Source organism: Diceros bicornis, chromosome 34, assembly GCF_020826845.1.
Source record: "Diceros bicornis minor isolate mBicDic1 chromosome 34, mDicBic1.mat.cur, whole genome shotgun sequence".
Lineage (NCBI taxonomy): Eukaryota > Metazoa > Chordata > Mammalia > Perissodactyla > Rhinocerotidae > Diceros > Diceros bicornis.
The window spans coordinates 32,195,553-32,217,162 of NC_080773.1; the positions used below are offsets into that span (position 1 = coordinate 32,195,553).

Here is a 21,610-nt window from a genome sequence, read left to right on the forward strand (position 1 = left end):
AGCTTCCTGCTGGAATCTTGAGCACAGTCAAAAGGAACTGCATCACTTTAATGCCCTTTGATCTTCTTATCTGCCTCTGTCTCCTTTTCCTCCCTCCCCACAGTCATGGAGGTCCTGCTTCAATACTCTGGGTGCTGCCCAAGAGCAATGGGTTTCTCCCAGAGTCCCACAGAGCTGGGGAAGCCCGGCACTCTCTCACCTCTCTCCCTTTTGATGTTGCCTGGTTCACCCCCACACTGTGCTGCCTAGGAGGAGGGGTGGCATCGGAAAAGTTCCTCTTCCCCCCTCAAATGCATCTTTATTTTCTTAATTTACCATGCAGGGTCAAGATGCACATGTCCTTTTTAAATATATGCATCCAATCACTTAGTTGATCTTTCTTCATCTCTGTAATATGTTCAATTCTTTATCTTGTGAGCTGTTACTAGATCTCATTCTCCCTTCTTTTCTTCTGACACTTACAATAGACGTGATGTTGGCCCTCCTCATTCTATTCCCTGAGTATATTGAATTTCCATTTCTGGTCTCTCTACATCGCATTCTGGAAAAATTCCTCAATATCATATTTCACTTTCATAAATGGCTCTTCAGCTGTGTCTTGTCATTGATGGAATGGTTTTTTTGAATGTGTTAGTTCTGCTGGATTTCTCATCTCTAAAATTTCATAATAATTTCAATAATTGCCTATTCTTCTGTAACAAATCCATATAGTTTCCTCAAAAGTTCAATATCCTCCTTTATGTTTTCAGATTTTTAAACATGCTTAAGTTTAAGTTAGTCTCATATTTTCCTATTGGTTCTATTTCGTTAGATATCATAATCCCTATTATCAGAAGATTGTTCTTCACAGCACTGTTTATCATTATTAGGATTACGCTTTGATGTCCATTCTTGTTGGACACGCTCCCCTCACTCACGTGATCATCCTAGAGAGGTTTTTCCCAGGGCTGTCCTGGGAGTCAGGCTGACAAGGGGGGACTGTTGCAGCTGTTCCTGCCCCAGGGCATCCACTCTCCCAAATTTAACATCTGCTCAGGGTTGTGTGAGTCAGAGATGGTTCAACGATGGCCTCATGCTCACATGTGGGACAGACGCTCATGTCAGAGAAAACTGCAGTGAAGCTGTTTCACACACACGTAGAGGAGGTGACTCAGTGCTGACCATGTGCCTGGTCAGTGAGCAGACATATTCCTGTGCTGGTTCACAAACACAAGGTAGGGGCACCACAGCTTCCAGCCTTCCCCGGAGCCCTGACTCCTCCCTCCTGTGAGGACCCTGGGCTCCCTCTCCCGTCCACATAGGTGGAAGCCTCTGCTCTGTGACCCGTGATGGTTCTGGGCACTGGCAGCTACTCAGCTCTGTTCTCTTTTCGTTCTTGTGGTTTCTATTTCAGAAAATTTCATTTTTCTCTTCCTGCATATGAATATTTCTACATATTTCAGAAGTATTGTAAGTAGCATTTACTGCTGTTCAGAGCAGACAAGGGCTCTGAATGAACACAGCAAATGTTTGCCTTGACTGTGGAGTCCGAGACCATGATCCAGTCATATCCCAAAACCCTCGTGTCTTAACGTGGTCTAAAAATTAACAGTACTTGATCCCCTGTCATCAACTGGGAACTACTGACACCTACAACTGCTTTGAGGAGTGGAGTTCATGACAACACGATTTAAAAAAGGAAACAGACAAGGAAATAGACGGGATATTATTACCCAGGTCATACAGGCAGTGAAAGATGGACAAATATTTAAATAAAGGTCATCTTTTTCTTCAGAATTGAAGCATTAGCCCAAATAAATGTCCCCTAAAGCTGAAGACAGGGCCCCAGGATGAGGAGGAGAGCTCTTCCCAAGTAACAAGGAGTCTGAGGAGGCAGGAATGACTCAGAGATTTCTTCCAGAAAGATGAGGGTGGGCTCTGCTCAAGGAAAAAGAGAAGTCCATGAAGGGGGCTGTGATAGAAAGAAATCCCACACTCCAAGGGTAGGAGAGGACTGACATTTCCTTCCCTTATTTCACTGTATTTCTCCTTTGTGCTTTATTGTCACGATGACCTCGACTTGAACTGTACAGTGAGATGTTGAGTGTGTGTCTCTGCTGATCTGAGCTCTGCAGTGCGGCAGGATCCTGCGTCTTCCCTGAAGCATCTCCAGGGCCTGGATGACCACTGTCCATGGTGAGGACCCCACAAGGATGTGCTTATGGACGGGCTGAGGATGAAGGAGACCCCATGGTAGAGGATCTGAGAGGGAAGGATGGGACCTGGGTCAACCTCATGTGGAAGGGGCGTCTCTGGATCTATTTGCTGCTCTGTCCTTGAAACGATGGCCAGGATCTTGAGGAGAGGCAGTTCTCCTTCCTGTGGGGTGGCTGATGTGACAACCTCATTACAAGAAGACCAACCTCCCAGTGGCCACATCCTGCGTATCTGTCTGTCCTGTCGGGCACTGTAGTCTCCTCCATCGGCATCGCCGGGGCCAAAGGGAGGAGATGTCATGACCCCTACCCTCACGACTCTGCTCTGCCTTGGTGAGATCTGAGGAGGGGGAGGGGAAGCCATAGTCTTAGAGCGACCCCATCCCACAGCCGGGCCCTGATCTGTCAGGAGAAACTAGGAATCAGGAGGCTCTTGGGGATGAGGGGTCCTGCTCAGGCTTCAGTGGCAAATGTCTCACAGGCAAATCTCTTCCAGGGCTGAGTGTGGGCTCCAGGACCCCAATGCAGGCAGGTGAGTCTGTCTCAGGTCCCACATTCTCACGGGGGAGAAGGGGCCATCACTGGGCAGCTGGGGATGGAGAACAGCAGTTCTTGGCTGAGGAATGGAAAACGTCTGGGAGGGTCTTGGGGCTGTGATCTGGGGAACTGGGGGTAGGGAATGTCTTGTGACCCAGCCTCTGATATCCTTCCAGGGACAATCCCCAAACCCATCATCTGGGCTGAGCCAGGCTCTGTGATCACCCAGGGGAAGCCCTTGACCATCTGGTGTCAGGGGACCCTAGAGGCCCTGGATTATTATCTGGATAAAGAGGGAAGAGCATTGCCCTGGGACAGACTGCCCCCACTGGAGTCCAGGGACAAGGCCAAGTTCTCCATTCAAGAAGTGACACGACAGTATGCAGGGAGATAGCACTGTTACTATTACAGCCCCACTGGCTGGTCAGAGCACAGTGATGCCCTGGAGCTGGTGGTGACAGGTGAGAGGACACTCAGGGGTCCCAGCCTCTGACTCTGCCCTCAGGAAGGTAGTCTGCTCTCAGGGCTGTCTCCCTTTCACAGCCCAGCCCTGGGATATTTGAGGAAGGTGTGACCCCATTTAACACGCTGTCCCCTCCTCTCCTAGGAGTCTACAGCAAACCCTCCCTCTCAGCCCTGCCGAGCCCTGTGGTGACCTCAGGAAGGAGTGTGACCCTCCAGTGTGGATCACGGCTGAGATTTGACAGGTTCATTCTGACTAAGGAAGGAGAACACAAGCCTTCCTGGACACTGGACTCACAGCCACACCCAAATGGGCATTTCCAGACCCTGTTCTCTGTGGGCCCACTGACTTCCAGCCACAGGTGGATCTTCAGATGCTATGGCTATTACAGAAACTAGCCCCAGGAGTGGTCACTCACCAGAGACCCCCTGGACATTCTGGTCTCAGGTGAGTATGACCTAGCCCTGTCATCTCTGTGTCCCCCTGGTCAGCTCAGAGTCCTGCCCAGAAGAGCCCCAGTTTATGATGAGAATGAGGGGCTCCAAGGGAAGGTCACACAGAGAGGCCGAACTCTCAGAGGAATGGAGGGTCCTCCATCCCTGGAGGGTTGGAGGGGCCCTCCCACCCTTGCCCCTTCCCATGTCCCCATTACTAGAATTCTTCAGGTGTGTGGAGAGACAGCTTTGGGGGCCATTGGCAGATGAAGGAAAAGAGTATGAGTAGAGATGGGGTCTCTGGGGGAACCTCCAGCCTCTCACCCTCCTCTTGTCATTTTCCCAGGACACTCTGTGGACCCCAGCAGTTCACCTATTGCACCCACCTTGACAGCTGGTGAATCACCGAGGATTCTGTGTCAGAGGGAGCACAGAGCACCCCAGGGCATGTCTGAGAGTCTCTCAGAGGATGTAACACCCCCACAGATATTCAAGAACAAGCTTGTCTCCCAGGGGATCTGGGAGTCAGGCAGAGATGCTGGACAGACCTCAGGGCACCAGGGGCTCTGAGACTCGACAGATGAAGGATGGGGTGGTCATGGCAGAAGGAGATGTTGGTTGCCCAGCCTGGGGGGTGATCCAGGCTGAAGTGGGGAGCATGGCAGCCTCTTCCCCTCAACTCTCCATCCTTGATTTGTCATATATGGGTGGGATCCACTGTGGGGGTTCTGAGAGCTCCCTGAGATGGTGATTTTGGACAGCTCCGTTTCCATCTGGGCCTCTGTTTTTCCACGTGTATTAGAGGAGAGGCCTGGCTCATATCTCAAAGGACATCTCAGTTCTGACCCTATAGGGATGCTGTCCCCGGCCTGCAGAACTGAAGGGAGGGCAATGATGTGTTGTTGGGGCAGCAGGCAAGAGCATAGCAATAACCCCTGTGATCCATGGAGCACTTTCCCATCAGCCCTGTGGTCTCAGCCTGGTCTTATTGAAGGAAAAAGTCCAAACCAACAAAAATAACCGAGACCTTGGAAGTCAGGCTCGACAGGATGTAAATTTCTGCTCTGTCACTTCCTGGCTCTGGGACTGTGGACAAGGCATATTCCCTCTCTGAGTTTCAGTTTCATTGTCTATGAAACGTGTGTCCTACCAGCTCCCTCACAGGTTTGCTAAGGGACTTAGGTTAGACCCCAGAAGGGAAAGTCCATCATGTGCTATGGGCCCTTCCAGTGTCAGCAAATGGCAGATGCACCCTCAGTTTGTCCATCTAGGAGAATGGAGTCCTAATTCATCTTATACCTCTGGTGTTTGCATGGAAACTTCCAGGAGGAGGAGAGCCCAGTGTGAGGCCTCTCTAGACACCTCCCATCCTATCCCCTCTCTCCCCAGGTACATAGTGGCCCTGACCTAACTCAGCTTTTTCACTGTCTGTGAGGCTCAAGGCTCTGACCACAGAGGGAGGCTACTTCCCCAGGTGCCGGTCCGCTGAGGTCTCAGAAGGACCTCCAGATCCTGGACTTCTGACAATCAGCACCCCCATGGGATATCGGCTCCCAGGGACCCACTGGAAATGGGGATCCCAGCACTGACCCCACCCCAGCCCATAAGCTCCCAGGGTATCTTTCATGGAATGCTCTGGGCCTCTGGGACCCTCAGATGTTGGGAAGGAGGAGAGTGGCTGAGGGAAGGGTGAGCAGAATCATCCTTCCTCTCTTAGGGATGGAAACACAGGGAGCCATGGTGACTTCATCCCATTCCCTTGTCCTCTCCCAAGATGCTCAGATGCTGGCGTCTGAAGCTATAATTGGGGGGAATGGGAAAGCATGAGTGAACCAGGAAACACGGGTGCTGGGGTGAGGAGGGTGGAGCAGAGGTAGCTCCACCCTCCTGTCTGGAGCTCAGGGTCCCTGCAAGTCCCAGCCCCTCACCCAGAGCCACGTCAGCCAGTTCAGGGCTGGGAGCATGTTAGGGCAGTGGGCAAGCCAGGGGTCCTGGCCTCTGGACCCTGCACTGAGGGGGCAGTTGTCCTGCTGCTCACACTGGGCCGGGTGGACACTCACTGGATAGTGAAATCTCATTGCATCCTCCTTCAACAGAAGGTCTGTTCCCTCCAGGGTATGAGAAGCAGGATTGGGGAGACTCCTCCAGATCCCTGAGAGGGTTCAGTCAAAGGCAGGTGTAAACTTTCCAGCTGTGCCCTGCTCGCAGGTCCTCTTGTTGACTGTCTGTGGGACCTGGGGGTTGTGGACCCAGGGATCTTGGGATGGAGGAGGGTCAGAAGAGATCAGGGAGGCAGGGGTCTGGGTATTCCCAATGAAGGGAAGGTCTTGGGGGGGCTCAGGATGTGAGGTCAGCTGAGAAGGAGGAGAGGCTGCCCCAGACATTCTTTAGTCCTTTCTGACTCCTGGGAGCCCCTGGTGAAGTCAGCCCCCCACCCACAGAAGCAGGTTCCCAGACAGGAAAATCACCTGGGAGTGTGCAAAGGGGAAGTGCTGGGTGGGTAAAGGTCCTGGAGCAATTGGGGAAGGAGCTCCTTTCCCAGTGGTCCTGGGCTGGGCTGGGTCTTATGCACCTGTCAGTGACACCCCTGTCCTTCTTCTTCCAGCCCCCACCTGCTCGAATTACACCGTGGTGAACTCTGTCCACATGGGCCTGGTCGGTGTGATTTTGCTGATCCTGGAGGTGATTCTGGCAGAAGCTTGGCATAGTCAGCACAGGTCCGAACATGGACCACAGGAATGGAGACAGGAGCGGCGCCCACCAGAAAGATTAGATCCCAGGGCCCCAGGAGGGACATCCCCTAGTGCTCTAAGGCTCACATAGGAGCCCGAGGAGACTCAGTGCCCGCCATGGGCTGTGGGCTCTGCAGTGCACCCAAGAGAGGCTGCCCCGGAGGACACAGACTCCATTCTCGGGAGCACATGGTGTGCAGTGGTGACACATCCCAGCCTCTCCTGGGGTGGTCAGTCTCCAGTCTCTGAGGGTTTGTCTCCATTTCTCTAGTCAGAATCATGACCTCTGTCCCACTCCTTCCTGGCTGTCCCTACTCTCTTGCTTCTAACACAGGTTCCATGTCCCTCCAGCCTCTCCCTCCCTCTTCTTTTTCCTTCTTCTCCTGACCATCTCAGAGGCTCCATGAAGCTCTTTTCTTGAGCGTTCCCTCCTCTCTCTTTGCTGATATCAGCATCCCGGTCCTCCCTTTGGTGATATCAGCATCTGGGCCTCCCTTCCACATCTGAGCAGCCTCCTTCACGTTGCAATTTCCCACCCGCTCCTTCTCCTGGAGCCCCACATTCCCAGCTGCCCCCTGGGGACCAGGAACTTGTCCCTCAAGGCCCTGGCTCTCACTGACAGCTGTCACCTTCCTTCCAAGGGCAGCCCCACAGTGCACCTGCCCCGGGCCTCTGCATATCCCATTTCTCCTCTTTGTGGAGTGGTCTCTGCCCTCCTTGATCTGTCCTCTCCTCCTGTTCCCCTGGTTTTGGATCAAAAGCCAGGTGAATAAATGCAAGTAAAGCCACAGCGAGACATCGCTGCATGCTATGGGGTGGCTATGACTGCAAAAGAAAGGAAAATAACAGGTGTTGCCAAGATGTGGAGAAATGAGAACTCTTGTGCCGTATTGGTGGGAATGCAAAATAGTGCAAACACCATGGAAATGGTATGGTAGTTCACCCCAAATTAAGTAGAATTACCATGTGATCCAGCAATTTCACTTCTGGGTATATACTCAAAAGAAATGAAAGCAGGGACTTAAGCAGATATTTGCACACTCGTGTTCACAGCAGCATTATTCACAGTAGCCAATATAATCAAAAGGCTCCTGAAATGTGGAAGAGGGAAGCAGAATAATCAGTGTCAGAGTGATGCACTGAGAAGGACTCAACCACTCAGTGCTGGAATTGAAGACGAGGAAGTGGCCACATGTCAAGGATGCAGGCGTCTCTGGAAGCTGGAAAAGGCAGGGGAATGGATTGTCCCCTCAAGTCTCCAGGAAGGAGCACAGCCCTGTGGTCACCTTGATTTTAGCCCTGTGAGGCCCATTTCAGACTTCTGACCTCCAGAGCTGTAAGACAATAAATCTGTGTGGTTGTGAGTCTCCACATTTGTGGTAATTTGTTTCAGCAGGACGAGGAATCTCATTTACGTGGGTTTGACACTCTTGGCCTCAGGAGGCCCCCAAACTTCTGGAAACTAATTCCGGTGCAGACCTCTCCTTGTAAGCTCTCTGAACTCACCCCCTGACATTTCACCCCAAACCTCTGACCACCAGTGTCCCGAAGCCCAGCCTGGCACACGTTCATCCCCAGGGTCTGGAGGATGGGGCTTCGTCTTTGAGGCACTGCCGTGGTGGGTGGGTTGTCCTCCGTGCTTGGAGCCCAGTGTGGCTGGGATGCAGGATGAAGTATGAGCTGCCCCACTCTCGCTGCATCTTCTTTGTGAGGCAGGGCTGAGCAGGATCGTTCTCCCTTTTCCCCTTCCCTTTTCTCAGCACAGACAAGTGAAAGGTGAGGGGAGGGTCATGTTGCTTTGACTCAGGGCTTCTTCTCTCAGGAATTGTGCCCAACCATGCTTCTGCTCATCTGACTCTGTGTCAGTGTCAGGGAGGGATGGGGGTTCTCTCAGCAGGAGGGCTGCCTGCAGGGACCCCCTGCATCCTACTCAGAGTAGGGAGTGTCCTCATTGTAGTTTTTGGCACTCAACTTCCCAAACCCGGCCACTGAAGACTCTTTCAGCATCCCGCTGTGCTTTTTGAGATGATTCCACTCATTATTGGGGCTCTGTCTTGCTCTCTAGATTAAAATGGGGTCCCAAGCTCCTTTTGTGTTCCTCTTGCCCTGGACCAGGAATCCAAATTTTCTCCAAGAGTTCTTGGGTTCCTTTTAGCTGGGAACAATATTCAGGAAATAAGATCTGGGGGCTATATAAACTCAAGGCTACTGGGATTTTCTTCCTTATGGACCAGTTAATATTCAGGGAGGATGCAAAGTGTAAACTCACACAGATATTTCCAACCCTAATGTAACATTACAGGGTTTATTACCTTTTTATCTAGTACTTGTATCTCCTATATTTAAACACCCAATTCCTAAGAAATTAATACCCTGACTTTTCTTGCTTTACCCTGTGACTGTTGTGAATTTGATATAAGCCTATGTTTATTTTTATTTGTTGATATACGTGTTAGGGAGTGCTTTTCCCATCTTTTGTAATTTCATGATGTGTTTTGGAATAACTACGATAATTATAGGTTTCAAAGTTAACGCTACATAAAATGGTACATTTAGAGATGACTCACTTCGTCCTATCCCCTTCAGCCTATGCCCCCACATATTGGAGGTAACTATTTTTGATACTTTCTGCTTTTCAGAATGAAAAATGATAAGTGAAAAGTAAGTAAACATACACATGATCGTATTTAGCTACTTTCTTAGAAAGAAGTTAGCACATCACATATATTGTTCTGCTTCTTGCTTTCCATGTTTCTAGTTTTCTATTGCTCCTGGGGCAAATTACCACTAACTTAGTGCTGAAAACAGCGCATTCATCATCCTACAGTTCTATAACTTGGAAGTCTGAAACAGGTCCCATCGAGCTAAATTCAAGGTGTCAATAGGGCTGCGTTCTTTTCCGGAGTCTCCAAGGGTGAATCCATTCCCTTACCTTTTCCAGCATCTAGAGTCTGCCCACATTCTTCCGCTCAGGGGCCTTCCTCCCTCTTCAAAACTGGCAATGGGGGGCAATGTCCTCATACCACATCTCACTGACCCCATTTCCATCATCACGTCTCTTCTCTGACCCTCCCCTCCTGGCTCCATCTTCCACTTTCAAGAACCCTTGTGCTTACATTAGGGCTCACCTGGAGAAACCAAGGAAATCTCTCCATCTCAGGGTCCTTAATTCAGTCACATCTGTCAAGTCTTTTTGCCAGTTAGTAATTTTATTCACAGGCTCTGGAGGTTAGGACGTGGGATCTTTGGGGGGCCGTCATCCAGCCACTCCCCCGCATATTCTGGAAGTCATGGCACAGCAGCTCATACACATCCTCTTCATTGTGTTTATGGCTGCTTTGTCCCACAGATACCCCAAAATAATTTCATTTCTTTGTTTCTTTTCCTTTTAAATATATTTGACATGTAACCTTGTATAAATTCAAGGTGTACACCATGTTAATTTGATACATTTATTTATTGTAATATGATTGTCATTGTAATAATTAGCACCTCTATCACTTAACATAATTATCATTTATTTTTAGTAATAGGAATAAAGTTATAGTCTCCTAGCACATTTGATGATTACAGTACAATATTGTTGTCTATATTCACTATACTGGACATTAGATCTCTAGGGCTCATTTACTACTCATTGTAAGTTTGTACCCTAAACCAACATCTGTCCTCTCCTTCTATCACCCATCCCCTGGTAACAACCCTTTTATTCTCTCTAGTCTCTATTTTCATTAGTTAGGTTTTTTGCGATTCTACATGTAAGTGATATCATGCAGAACTTGTCTTTGTCTGAATTATTTCAATTAGGGTAACACTTCAAAGTCCATCCATGTTGTTGCAAATAGAAGAATGTCCTCCTTTCTTGTGGTTTAATAATTTTCCATTGTATATATGTACCACATCTTTATCCATTGATAAGCACTTAGGTTAATTCCATATCTTGCCTATTGTGAATAATGCTGCAATAAACAGAAGAATGTATATATCTTTTTGATATCCCGTTTTCATTTTCTTTTGGTATATATCCAGAAGTAGGGTTGCTGATTTGTACAGTAGATCTATTTTTAACTTTTTGAGGAACCTCCATATTGTTTTCTCTAGTGTCTGAACCAATTTACATTCCCACCAACAGTGTATAAGGGCTCCCTTTTCTCCACAGCCTCGCCAGCACCTGTTGTCTCTTGTCTTCCTGATGAAAGCCATTCTAACAGGTGTGAGGTGGTACCATACTGTGGTTTTGATTTGCATTTCCCTGATGATAAATGACGTTGAGCATCTTTTCATATGCTTGCTGGCCATTTGGATTTCTTCTTTGGAAAAATGTCTACTTAGTTCCTCTGCCCATTTTTAAATCAGATTGTTTTATTTTTGTTATTGAATTGTATGGTTTCTTTATATATTTCAAATATTAATCTCTTATGTGACATATAGTTTGAAAATTTTTCTCCCATTCTGTAGGTTGCCATTTCATTTTGTTGATTGTTTCTTTTGCTGTGCAGAAGCTTTTAAGTTTGATGGAGTCCCAGTTGTTGATTTTTGCTTTTGTCGTGTGTGCTTTGGTGTCACATCCAAAAAATCATTACCAAGACCAATGTCAAGGAGCTTCTTCCTTATGATTTCTTCCAGGAGTTTTATGGTATTGGGTTTTATGTGTAAGTCTTTAATCCACTTTGATTTAATTTTTGTGAGTGGTGTTTAATAGGGATCTAATTTTGTTGTTCTGTATGTAGTCCTCTGGTTTTCTCAATGTCATTTGTTGAAGAGACTATCGTTCCCCCATTAGATATTCTGGCACACTTCTTGAGTATTAGTTGACAGTATATGCAGGGGTTTAATTTTGGGCTCTCTATTCTGTTCCATATATGTCTATTTTTGTGCCAGTACTGCACTGTTTTCACTACTATCGCTTTTAGTATAGTTTGAAATCAAGAAGCATGATACCTCCAGCTTTCTTCTTCTTTCTCAGCATTGTTTTGGCCATTTGGGGTCTTTTGTGGTTCCACACAAATTTTAGGTTTTTTTTTTTTATTATCTCCGTGGAGAATACCATTGGAATTTTGGTAGGGATGGCATCAAAACTGTAGTAGTGTTGTGTAATATGCACATTTTAATGATATTAATTTTTCCAGTCATGAACATAAGATATCTTTCCATTTATTTTCATCTTCTTCAATTTCTTTCAACAGTTTCGTTGTTTTCATTGTACAGATCTTTCACTTCCTTGATTAAAAGGATTCCTAGATATTTCATTGTTTGATGCTATTGTGAATGGGATAGTTTTCTTTACTTCTTTTCCAGATGGCTCATTATTATTGTATAGAAATGCAACTGATCCCTGTATGTTGATTTTATGTCCTGCATCTTTATTGAATTTGCTGATTAGTTCCAACAGTTTCTTTGCGTTTTTAGAGTTTTGTGAATATAAGATCATATCATCTGCATCCACAGCTGAGAGAGAAATTATACGTCCACCCTGCCTGAAGAGAGATTCCAGCTTGTCATCAGAGAGGGAAGAATATGAGTTTGGACGCAGTGGAGAGGGAGGAACTCCACCAGAGCATCCCCCCTAGGGTGACACTGCACAGGGCTAAGCTGTCCACGGGTGAAAACTTCTCCTGGGGAGGAAGTGGAAGCCAGCGAGTGAGTGTCCAACACACCAGTTGTGCAGGTTTTGGCAGAAAAAACCTTTTCCTCTCTAGCAGCACCCAGAGCTCTGAGGCAGGACATCCATGACTTGAGGGATGGAGGAGATTGAGAAAGAAGCAGATGAGAATGTCAAAGGACATTAAAGGGACTTAGTTCCTGCTGAATGCTTCAGGACTGCAGAAGGAAGTCTGTCCATTAGCCTCCCAAGGATCTCTTCATCAGGTTTGCAGGCACTCAGATGCCCAGAGTGGTAAACCCACACCTTCCCCCTACTGCAGGGAGATATTCATGCACCTGCCCAGTGCAGCAATGAAAACAGGTCTTGGAAATAAAGTGCTCTCAGAAAAGCAGACCAGGATCTTGGGCAAGGGAGAAAACACAAACTGGAGCCATAGAGCCGCTTTTTGGGAAAAAAAGAGAGGTGTGTATCAGCCATCTCGGTGAGTTTTAAGAACAATAGAAGACATAAAAGCTTAAGAATTCTGCCACAAGAGACAGCAACAAGAGGAGCAGGTGTATCCACACAAAAGTGTTGGAAACCCCAGATATTGCAACACCAATGAGCAGTAGTCCACCTAAAGGCAACCAATAAAGATTTAAGGTGTCTGCTACTTCAAATACAAAAACAGCAACAGAAATCTATAAATAACATAAAAAATCAAGGAAATATATCATCACCAAAGGGTGTCAATAATTCTCTAGCAACTGAGCTGAAAGGCACAGAATTTTGTGATTGATCTGATAAGGAATTCAAAATAGCTGCTTCGAGGAAACTCTCACTAGCTACAAGGTAATTCAGAAAGACAATTCAATGATATCAGGAAAAAAATACATGAACAAATGAGTTCTTTACCAAAGATATAGAAATCATGACAAGAATGAAACAGAGATGCTGGAAATAAAGAATTGATTGAATGAGATGAAGAATGCAATCAAGAGAATCTGCAGTAGAGAAGAGCAGTTGTAAGAGAGAAAAAGGGCATTAAGGCATAGGAATTTTGAAATAATAAAGTAACAGAGAACAAAGATAAAAGAATAAAAAAGAGCAAATAAATCCTGTGTGATCTATGGTAATTCATAAACAGACCAAATCTTAGAATAGTCAGGTTTCCAGAAGGAGAAGAGAGGGAAGAAAAGAGGAAGAAAATTTATCTAATAAATAATTGCTGAGAATTTCCCAAAGTGGAAGAAATATTTGGACATCCAAATTCATGAAGCTAATAGATGATCGTATTATCTCAATGCAAAATGACCTTTTCCAAGATACATTAAAATGAATCTGTCACAAATCAAAGGTAAAGAAAAAATCTTACAGGCAGCTAGGGAGAAAGGTGGTAACTTATAAGGGAAATCCCAGTAGGTTATCAGCAGATTTCTCAGCAGAAACCCTACAGGCCAGGAAAAGTTGAATGCTATATTCAGAGTGTATAAAAAAATTTGCCAGCCAGGAATATTGTATCTGACACAGTTATTCTTCAGATGTTAAGGAGAAACAAGAATTTTCCCAGATGAATAAAAGTTGGCAAAGTTCATCACCACTAGACCTGCCTTGCAAGAAATGCTGACAGAGTTCTTCAAGCTTAAATTAAATGACAATAATCAGAGATACAAAAACATATAAAAGTGTACAACACGCTTGCAAAGGTGAAAAATATATAGTTAAGATTTGAAAACACTAATTCTATAATAAGATGGTATGTTAACCACCTAACCATAGCATAAAGGTAAGGAAAGAAGTGTTAAAAACATCTAAAGCTACTATAATTTGTTAACAAATATACAACATAAAAAGACATAAATTGTGACCTAAAAATATGGAAGGGGTAGAAAGTCAACAAGAAAACAGTGGCCTGAAATGAAACACTAGACCAGATGGATTTAATAGATGTAGATAGAACAGTCTATCCAAAAATTGCAGAATACATGCATTTCTCAAGTGCACATGGAACATTCTCAAAGATAGACCATATGTTGGGAAACAAGGCAAGCCTTAATAAATTTAAGAAGATTGAAGTCATATCAAGCATCTTTTCCAACCACAATGCTGTGAAACTAGAAATCAACTACAAGAAGAAAGCTGTGAAAGTCACAAATATATGGAGACTAAACAACATGCTACTGAATAATTATTGGATCAATGGAAAAATCAGAGGAGAAATGAAAAAATACCTGGAGACAAATAAAAATGAAAACGCAACATACCAAAAGGTAAGGAATGCAGCTAAAGTAGTACTATGAGGGAAATTTAAGGCAATACAGGCCTCCCTCAATTAACAAGAAAAATCTCAAATAAACATTCTTCCACTATATCTAAAAGAACTAGAAAAAGAAGAACAAACAAAGCCCAAAGTCACTAGAATGAAGGAAATAATAAACTCAGGGCAGAATAAATGAAATGGAGACTAAAAACATAATAAAAAGGATCAATGAAACTAAGATCTGATTCTTTGAGAAGATAAACAAAATTGACAAACTCTTAGGCAGACTCACTATGAAAAAAAGAGAGAAGACTCAATAACAAAATCCGAAATGAAAGAGGACAAATTACAATGAACACAATGGAAATACAAAGGCTTATAAGAGAAAACTATGAAAAACTATATTTAAACAAATTTGATATCCTAGAAGAAATGGATAAATTTTTAGAAGCATGTAACCTCCCATACTGGAACCAAGAAGGAATAAAGATTCTGAATAGACCAATCACAAGTAAAGATGTTGAAACAGTAATAAAAAACATTCCAAAAAGCAAAAATCCCAGACCAGACAGCTTCTCTGTGATTTCTACCAAACATTCAAAGAAGATTTAATACCTGGTCTTCTCAAACTATTCTGAAAAATTGAAGAGGACGTGATGCTTTCTAATTCATTTTTTGAAGCCAACATTATCTCGATACCAAAGATAGACAAAGACAAGACAAAAATGGAAAATTACAGGCCAATATTACTGAAGAACATAGATGCTAAAATACTCAAAAAAATTTAGCAAATCGAATACAACAATACACTAAAATATCATACACCATAAACAAGTGAGATTTATTCCAGAGATGCAGGGATGGTTCAGCATCTGCAAATCAATCAATGTGATATGCCACTTTAATAAAATGAAGAAAAAAAGTCACATGATCATCTCAATAGATGCAGAGAAAAATTTCACAACATCCAACATCCATTTATGATAAAAGCAATGAATAAAATTGGTTCACAAGGAAATTACCTCAACATAATAAAAACTGTATATGACAAACCCACAGCTAATATCATACTCAATGGTGAAAAACTGAAAGCTATTCCTCTGAGAACAGGAGAAAGACAAGGATGCCCCCTTTCACCACTTTTATTCAAGATGGCACTGGAAGTTTTAGCCAGAACAATGAGGCAAGAAAAAGAAATGAGAGAGATCCAAATTAGAAAGGAAGAAGTAAACCTGTGACTATTTTCAGAAAACATGATACTATATATAGAAAAGTCTAAGAATCCACCAAAAAAAAATTGGAAATAATCACTGAATCCACTAAAGTTGCAGGGTACAAAATCAACAAACAAAAGTCAGCTGCATTTCTGTAAATTAATAACGAACTAGTAGAAAGAGAAATCAAGAAAACAATCCCATTGACAATCACAACGGAAAGAATATAATACCTAGGAATAAATTTAACCAAGGAGGTAAAAGACCTATATGCTGAAAACTATAAAACATTATTGAAACAAATCAAACAAGATGTTAATAAATGGAAAGATATTACATGTTCATGAATTGGAAGAATAAACATAGTTAAAATGTCCATATTACCTAAAGCAATCTACAGATTCAATGCAATCCCAATCTGAAACCCAATGACATTCTTCATGGAAATAGAAAAAAGAATCCTAAAATTTATATGAAACAACCAAAGACCCTGAATAGCCAAAGCAATCCTGAGAAAAAAGAACAAAGTTGGACATACCACATTCCCTGAATTCAAAATACATCACAAAGCTATAGGAATCAAAACGGCATGGTACTAGCAGAAAAAGAGACACACAGATCAGTGCAACAGGTTTGAGAGCCCAGACATAAATCCACACATCTATGGGCAGCTAATCTTTAACAAAGGAGCCAAAACATAAAATGGAGAAAGGAAAGTCTTTTAAATAAATGATGCTGGGAAAACTGGACAGCCACATGCAAAAAAAGAAAGTAGACCATTATCTTATACCATACACAAAAATGAACTCAAAATGGATTAAAGACGGGAATGTAATACTTGAAACCATAAAACTCCTAGAAGAAAATATAGGCAGTACACTCTTTGACATTGGTCTCTTTGAATACCATGTCTCCTCAGGCAAGGGAAACAAAGAAAAAATAAACAAGTGGGACTACATCAGACTAAAAAGCTTCTGCAAGTCAAAGGAAACCATGAACAAGACGGAAAGGCAACCCACGAACTGGGAGAAAATATTTACAAATCATATATCTGACAGGGGGTTAATTTCCTAAATATATAAAGAACTCATAAAACTCAACAACAAAGAAACAAACAACTTGATCAAAAAATTGGCAGAGGATCCAAACAGACATTTTTCCAAAGAAGATATACAGATGACCAACAGGCACATGAAAAACCGTTCAACATCACTAATGATCAGCGAAATGCAAATCAAAACTACACGGAGATATCACCTCACACCTGTCAGAATGGTTATAATTAACAAGAAAAGAGATAAAAAGTTTTGGAGAGGAAGTGATGAAAAGGGAACCCTCATGAATTGCTGGTGGGAATGCAAACTGAGGTGGTCATTATGGAAAACAGTACGGAGATTTCTCCAAAAATTAAAAATAGAAATAGCACATGATCTAGCTATTCCACTACTGGGTATTTATCTAAAGAACAGGAAGTCAATAATTCAAAAAGATTTATGCAGCCTTATGTTCATCGCAGCATTATTCACAATAACCAAGACATGGAAGCAACCCAAGTGCCCATCTACTGATGAATGGATAAAGAAATATGGCATATATATGTATATGTATATACATGCGTACACACACTGGAGTACTATTCAGCCATAAAAATGACAAAATTGTGCCATTCATAAAAACATGGATGGACCTTGAGGTTGTTATTCTTAGCGAAATAAGTCAGAGAAAGACAAATTACATATGATTTCACTCATATGTGGAACATCAACAAACAAACATATAGATGAGGAGAACAAATTAGTGGTTACCAGAGAAGAAGGGGGTGGAGGGAGAATAAAATGGGTAAAGGGGCACACGTGTATGGTGAGAGTTGAAAGCTAGAGTGTTGGGGGTGATCACGATAAGGTCTATAGAGAACCTGAAATATAATAATGTACACCTGAAATTTACACAAGGTTTAAGTCAATATGTCATCAATAAAATAATATAAATAATCTTCCTTAACCATATTTTGTTAAAAGTATAAAAAATATACAAAAGGTGGTAAACGAGTAGAGCCTTTGTAGGTGATTGAAGATACATTGTTATCACCTTAAAACAGACTTTTTTAAATCTATGAGATATTTTATTTAAGCCTCATGGTAATGACAAAGCAAAAACATAGAGTAGATTCACAAAAGATTTTAAAAAGGAGGAAGGAGAGCACACCACTATGGAAAATCACCGGTTTAAAAAGGTAGGTAGAGGGGCCGGCCTGGTGGTGCAGCAGTTAAAAGTTCACATGCTTCGTTTCAGTAGCCCCGGATTCTCAGTTCAGATCCTGGGCGTGCCCCGAAGCACCACTTTCAAGCCATGCTGTGGCGACGACCCATACAAAGTAGAGGAAGATGGGCATGGATGTTAGCCCAGGGCCAGTCTTCCTCAGCAAAAAGAGGAGGATGGGCATCGGATGTTAGCTCAGGGCTGATCTTCCTCACACACACACAAAAATAAAAATCAAAAGGTAGGTAGAAAGAGAGTGGAAAAAAACGGAAATACAAAATAACCAGAAAGCAATTAACAATATGACATTAGTAAGGCGTATCAATAATTAGTCTCAAAGTAAATGGACTGAATACAATGATAAAAAGGCACAGCTGGCTGGATGGGTAAAAAAAAAAAACCACAGAAATATATGCTGCCTACAAGAGACTCACTTCAGCCTTAAGGACACACATGGGCTCAGGGTAAAGGGAAGGGAAAGATATTCCACGGAAGTGGAAGCCAAAAGATAGCAGGGGTAGCTATATTTATAACAGACAAAATAGACTTTCAACCAAAACAATATTAAGAGACAAATAAGGTCCTTATATAATGCTAAAGGGGTCAATTCATCAAGAAAATATAACAATTGTAAATAAATACGCACCCAACATTGGAGCACCAAAATATATTAAGCAAATATTAACAGATCTGAAGGGAGAAATAAGCAACAATACAATAACAGTAGGGATTTCAAAACTCCACTTTCAGCAATGGATAGATCAGTCAGATAGAAAATCAACAAGAAAATGATGGACTTGAACCACATTGGACCAAGTGGATCTAAGAGACGTGTCCTAATAGAACATTCCATCCAGCAGCAGCAGAATACACATTCTTCTCAAGTGCACGTAGAACATTCTCCAGGATAGATCATATGATAGGATACAAGTCTTAGCAAATTTAAGAAAATTGAAATCTTACTCAGTATCTTTTCTGATAACAATGATATGAAACTAAAATCTACAATAAGAGAAAATTTGTAAAATTTGTAAGTATGTGTAAACTAAACAACACACTCCTGAAGAAGCAGTGGGTCAAGGAAGAAATCATAACAGAAATAAAAAAAATTTGAAAAAATAAAAATGGAAAGCATATCAAAACTTACGGCAGGCTACAATAGTAATTCTGAGACAGAAGTTTATAGTGATAAATGCATATGTTAAGAAATTAGAAAGAGCTCCAATCAACAAATTTTTTTGTAGAAATTGCTGGCAGTTGGCGTGGACCAATTATTTATTTTATATTTTGGAAGTGAAGGAGAGAGGAAAAAGTAGTGCCAATTTGAAAATTCTCACTATTAGCAAGGTTGGGGCTGCAACTTACCCAGTAAACCTATCTTTAACACTTGAGGAATAAGAAACTAAAGAACAAACTAACCTCAAAATTGCAGAATAAATAAAATAGAGTTCAGAGTGGAAATAAGTGAAATAGAGATGAGAATAACAATAGAAAAGATCAACAAAACTAAGATTTGGTTATTTGAAAAGATAAACAATTTGGCAAACTTCTAGCTAGAACAACTAGGAAAAAAAAGAGAGAAAGACTCAAATAAATAAAATCAGAAATGAAAGAGGAGGCATTACGATTGATACCACAGAAAGACATAGGATAAGAGACTACTATGAACAATTATATGCCAATAATTTAGATAATGTAGAAGATATGGATAAATCCCAAGAAACATACAATATACCAAGACTGAATCAGGGAGAAATAGAAAATCTGAACTAACCAATATTGACTAAAGATATTGAATCAGTAGTCAAAAACCTCCCAATACTGAAAAGCCCAGGAACAGAAGGCTTCACTAGTGAGTTCTATAAACAGTCAAAGAAGAATTAATGACAACCCTTCTCAAACTCTTTCAAAAAATTGAAGGGGAGGGAACACTTCCAAACTCATTCTATGAGGCAATTTATCCTAGTACCAAAGCCAAATAAGGACACTACAAAAAAAGAAAACTGTAGACCAAAGTCTTTATTTCTCCTTCATATCTGAAGGATAAGTTGCTGGATAGATCACTCTTGCTGGCAATTGTTTTCTTTCGACACATTGAATATGTTTTTCTGCTCTCTCCTGCCCTGTAGTATTTCTGCTGAGAAATCCACTGATAGGCTAGTGGCGGTTCCTTTGTAGGTTACAATTTTTCTTTATCTTGTTGCTTTTAAGATTTTCTCTGTGTCTTTGACTTTTGGCAGTTTCACTATAATGTGTCTTTGAGAAGGTCATTTTGCATTGAGATAATGGGCTATTTATTAGTCATGAACTTGGATGTCCAAGTCTCCAGGTTTGGGAAGTTCTCAGTTATCACTTCTTTACATAAGCTTCTGCCCCCTTCTACCACTGTTCTCCTGCTGTAATTGCAATTATTCTATTTGTACCTTTGATGGTGTCCCATAGATGATGTAGGCTTTCTTCCCTCTTTTTCATTCTCTTTCCTTGCTTCTTCTCTGACTGGTTTTCTCAAAGTTCCTATCCTGTAGCGCACTGATTCCACCATCTGTTTGATCTATTCTGCCGCTCTCTAGTGCATTTTTCATGTCATTAATTGAATTCTTCAAGTCCAGAATTTCTGTTTCATTCTTTTTTATGGTTTCTATCTCTTTGTTAGATTTCTCTTTTTATTCATGGATTGTTTTCTTCATTTCTTTGAATTGTCTTTCTGTGTTTTTGTAGCTCATTGATCTTCCTCCAAATAACTGTTCTGAAATCTTCATCAGCTACATTGCAAGATACTGAGCCTTTTGAGTTCAGTTAATGGGGGATTATTGTTATCGTTTGGTGATATATTTTTCTTTACCTTTTCATGTCCCTTGGAGTTTTTATTGCTGATTTGCATTTAAAGTAGTAGTGACTTCTGCAAATCTTTTGTAGTTGACTTCATGTGGTAGGTACTTTTCATTGGTCCTGCTTCTATCTGATACTTTCTCCAACTTTGTATGGATACATCTGCCCACACTTCTAATTTCCTGTTGTGGCAAAATTCATAAGCAGATATTTTTTCTCTGATTCTTGAAACCCACCAGGCTGGCTGCTGGAAACCTCTGGTTCATTTTGTAGAAAGTGGTGCTACAGCTCAAGTTTATGATTTCTGTCTGGCCACAGACCCTGGCCTGTTTTATGAGCATGCACAAGGAGCCAGCTGCAGTGTGTGGTGAGATGTGGGTTTCACACTTGGGGAGATGGGGGCATCCTTAGGGGATGTTCTCCCTGAGACTCATGCACCAGCTTCTTGCTGGAATCCTGAACACAGTCAAAAGGAACTGCATCCCTTTAAGGCTCTTTGATCTTCTTATCTGCCTCTTTCCCCACCTCCTCTCTCCCTGCAGTCATGGAGGTCATGCTTCAGTACTCTGGGAGCTGCTTGAGAGAAATGGGTTTCTCCAGCAACATGGTACAGAGCTGGGGAAGCCCGGCACTCTCTCACTTCTCTCCCTTTTGATGTTGGCTAATTCCGGCCACACTGTGCCGTGTAGGGGGAGGGGTGGCATTGGAAAAGGTCCTCTTACACCCTCAAATGCATCTTCATTTTCTTAATTTGCCATGAAGTGTCAATATTCACATGTCACTTTTCAATAATGCACCCAATCACTTAGTTGATCTTTCTTCGTCTCTGTAAAATGTTCATTTATTTATCTCTTGAGATGTTACTAGATCTCATTCTCCCCTATTTTCTTCCGACACTTACAATAGATGTGATGTTGGCCCTCCTCAATCTATTCCCTGAGTAACTTGAATTTCCATTTCTGGTCTCTCTACACCGCATTCTGGAAAAATTCCTCAATACTGTATTCCACTTTCATTAACGGCTCTTTAGCTATGTCTTGTCATTGATGGAATGATTATTTTGAATGTGTTAATTCTGTTGGATTTCTCATCTCTAAAATTTC

At 42.5% G+C, this 21,610-nt stretch overlaps 1 protein-coding gene across 1 annotated transcript in view; it reads left to right on the top strand.

Annotated features, from left to right (window-relative positions):
- The first annotated feature begins 2,062 nt into the window (after positions 1-2,062).
- Positions 2,063-21,610, top strand: part of LOC131397404 (leukocyte immunoglobulin-like receptor subfamily B member 4) — a 52,260-nt gene continuing 32,712 nt past the window's right edge. The window contains 4 exon segments of the mRNA XM_058530249.1: positions 2,063-2,175; positions 2,692-2,727; positions 2,909-3,193; positions 3,340-3,642. Of these exon segments, the coding sequence (XP_058386232.1) occupies positions 2,160-2,175; positions 2,692-2,727; positions 2,909-3,193; positions 3,340-3,642 (640 nt within the window). The 5' untranslated portion in view covers positions 2,063-2,159.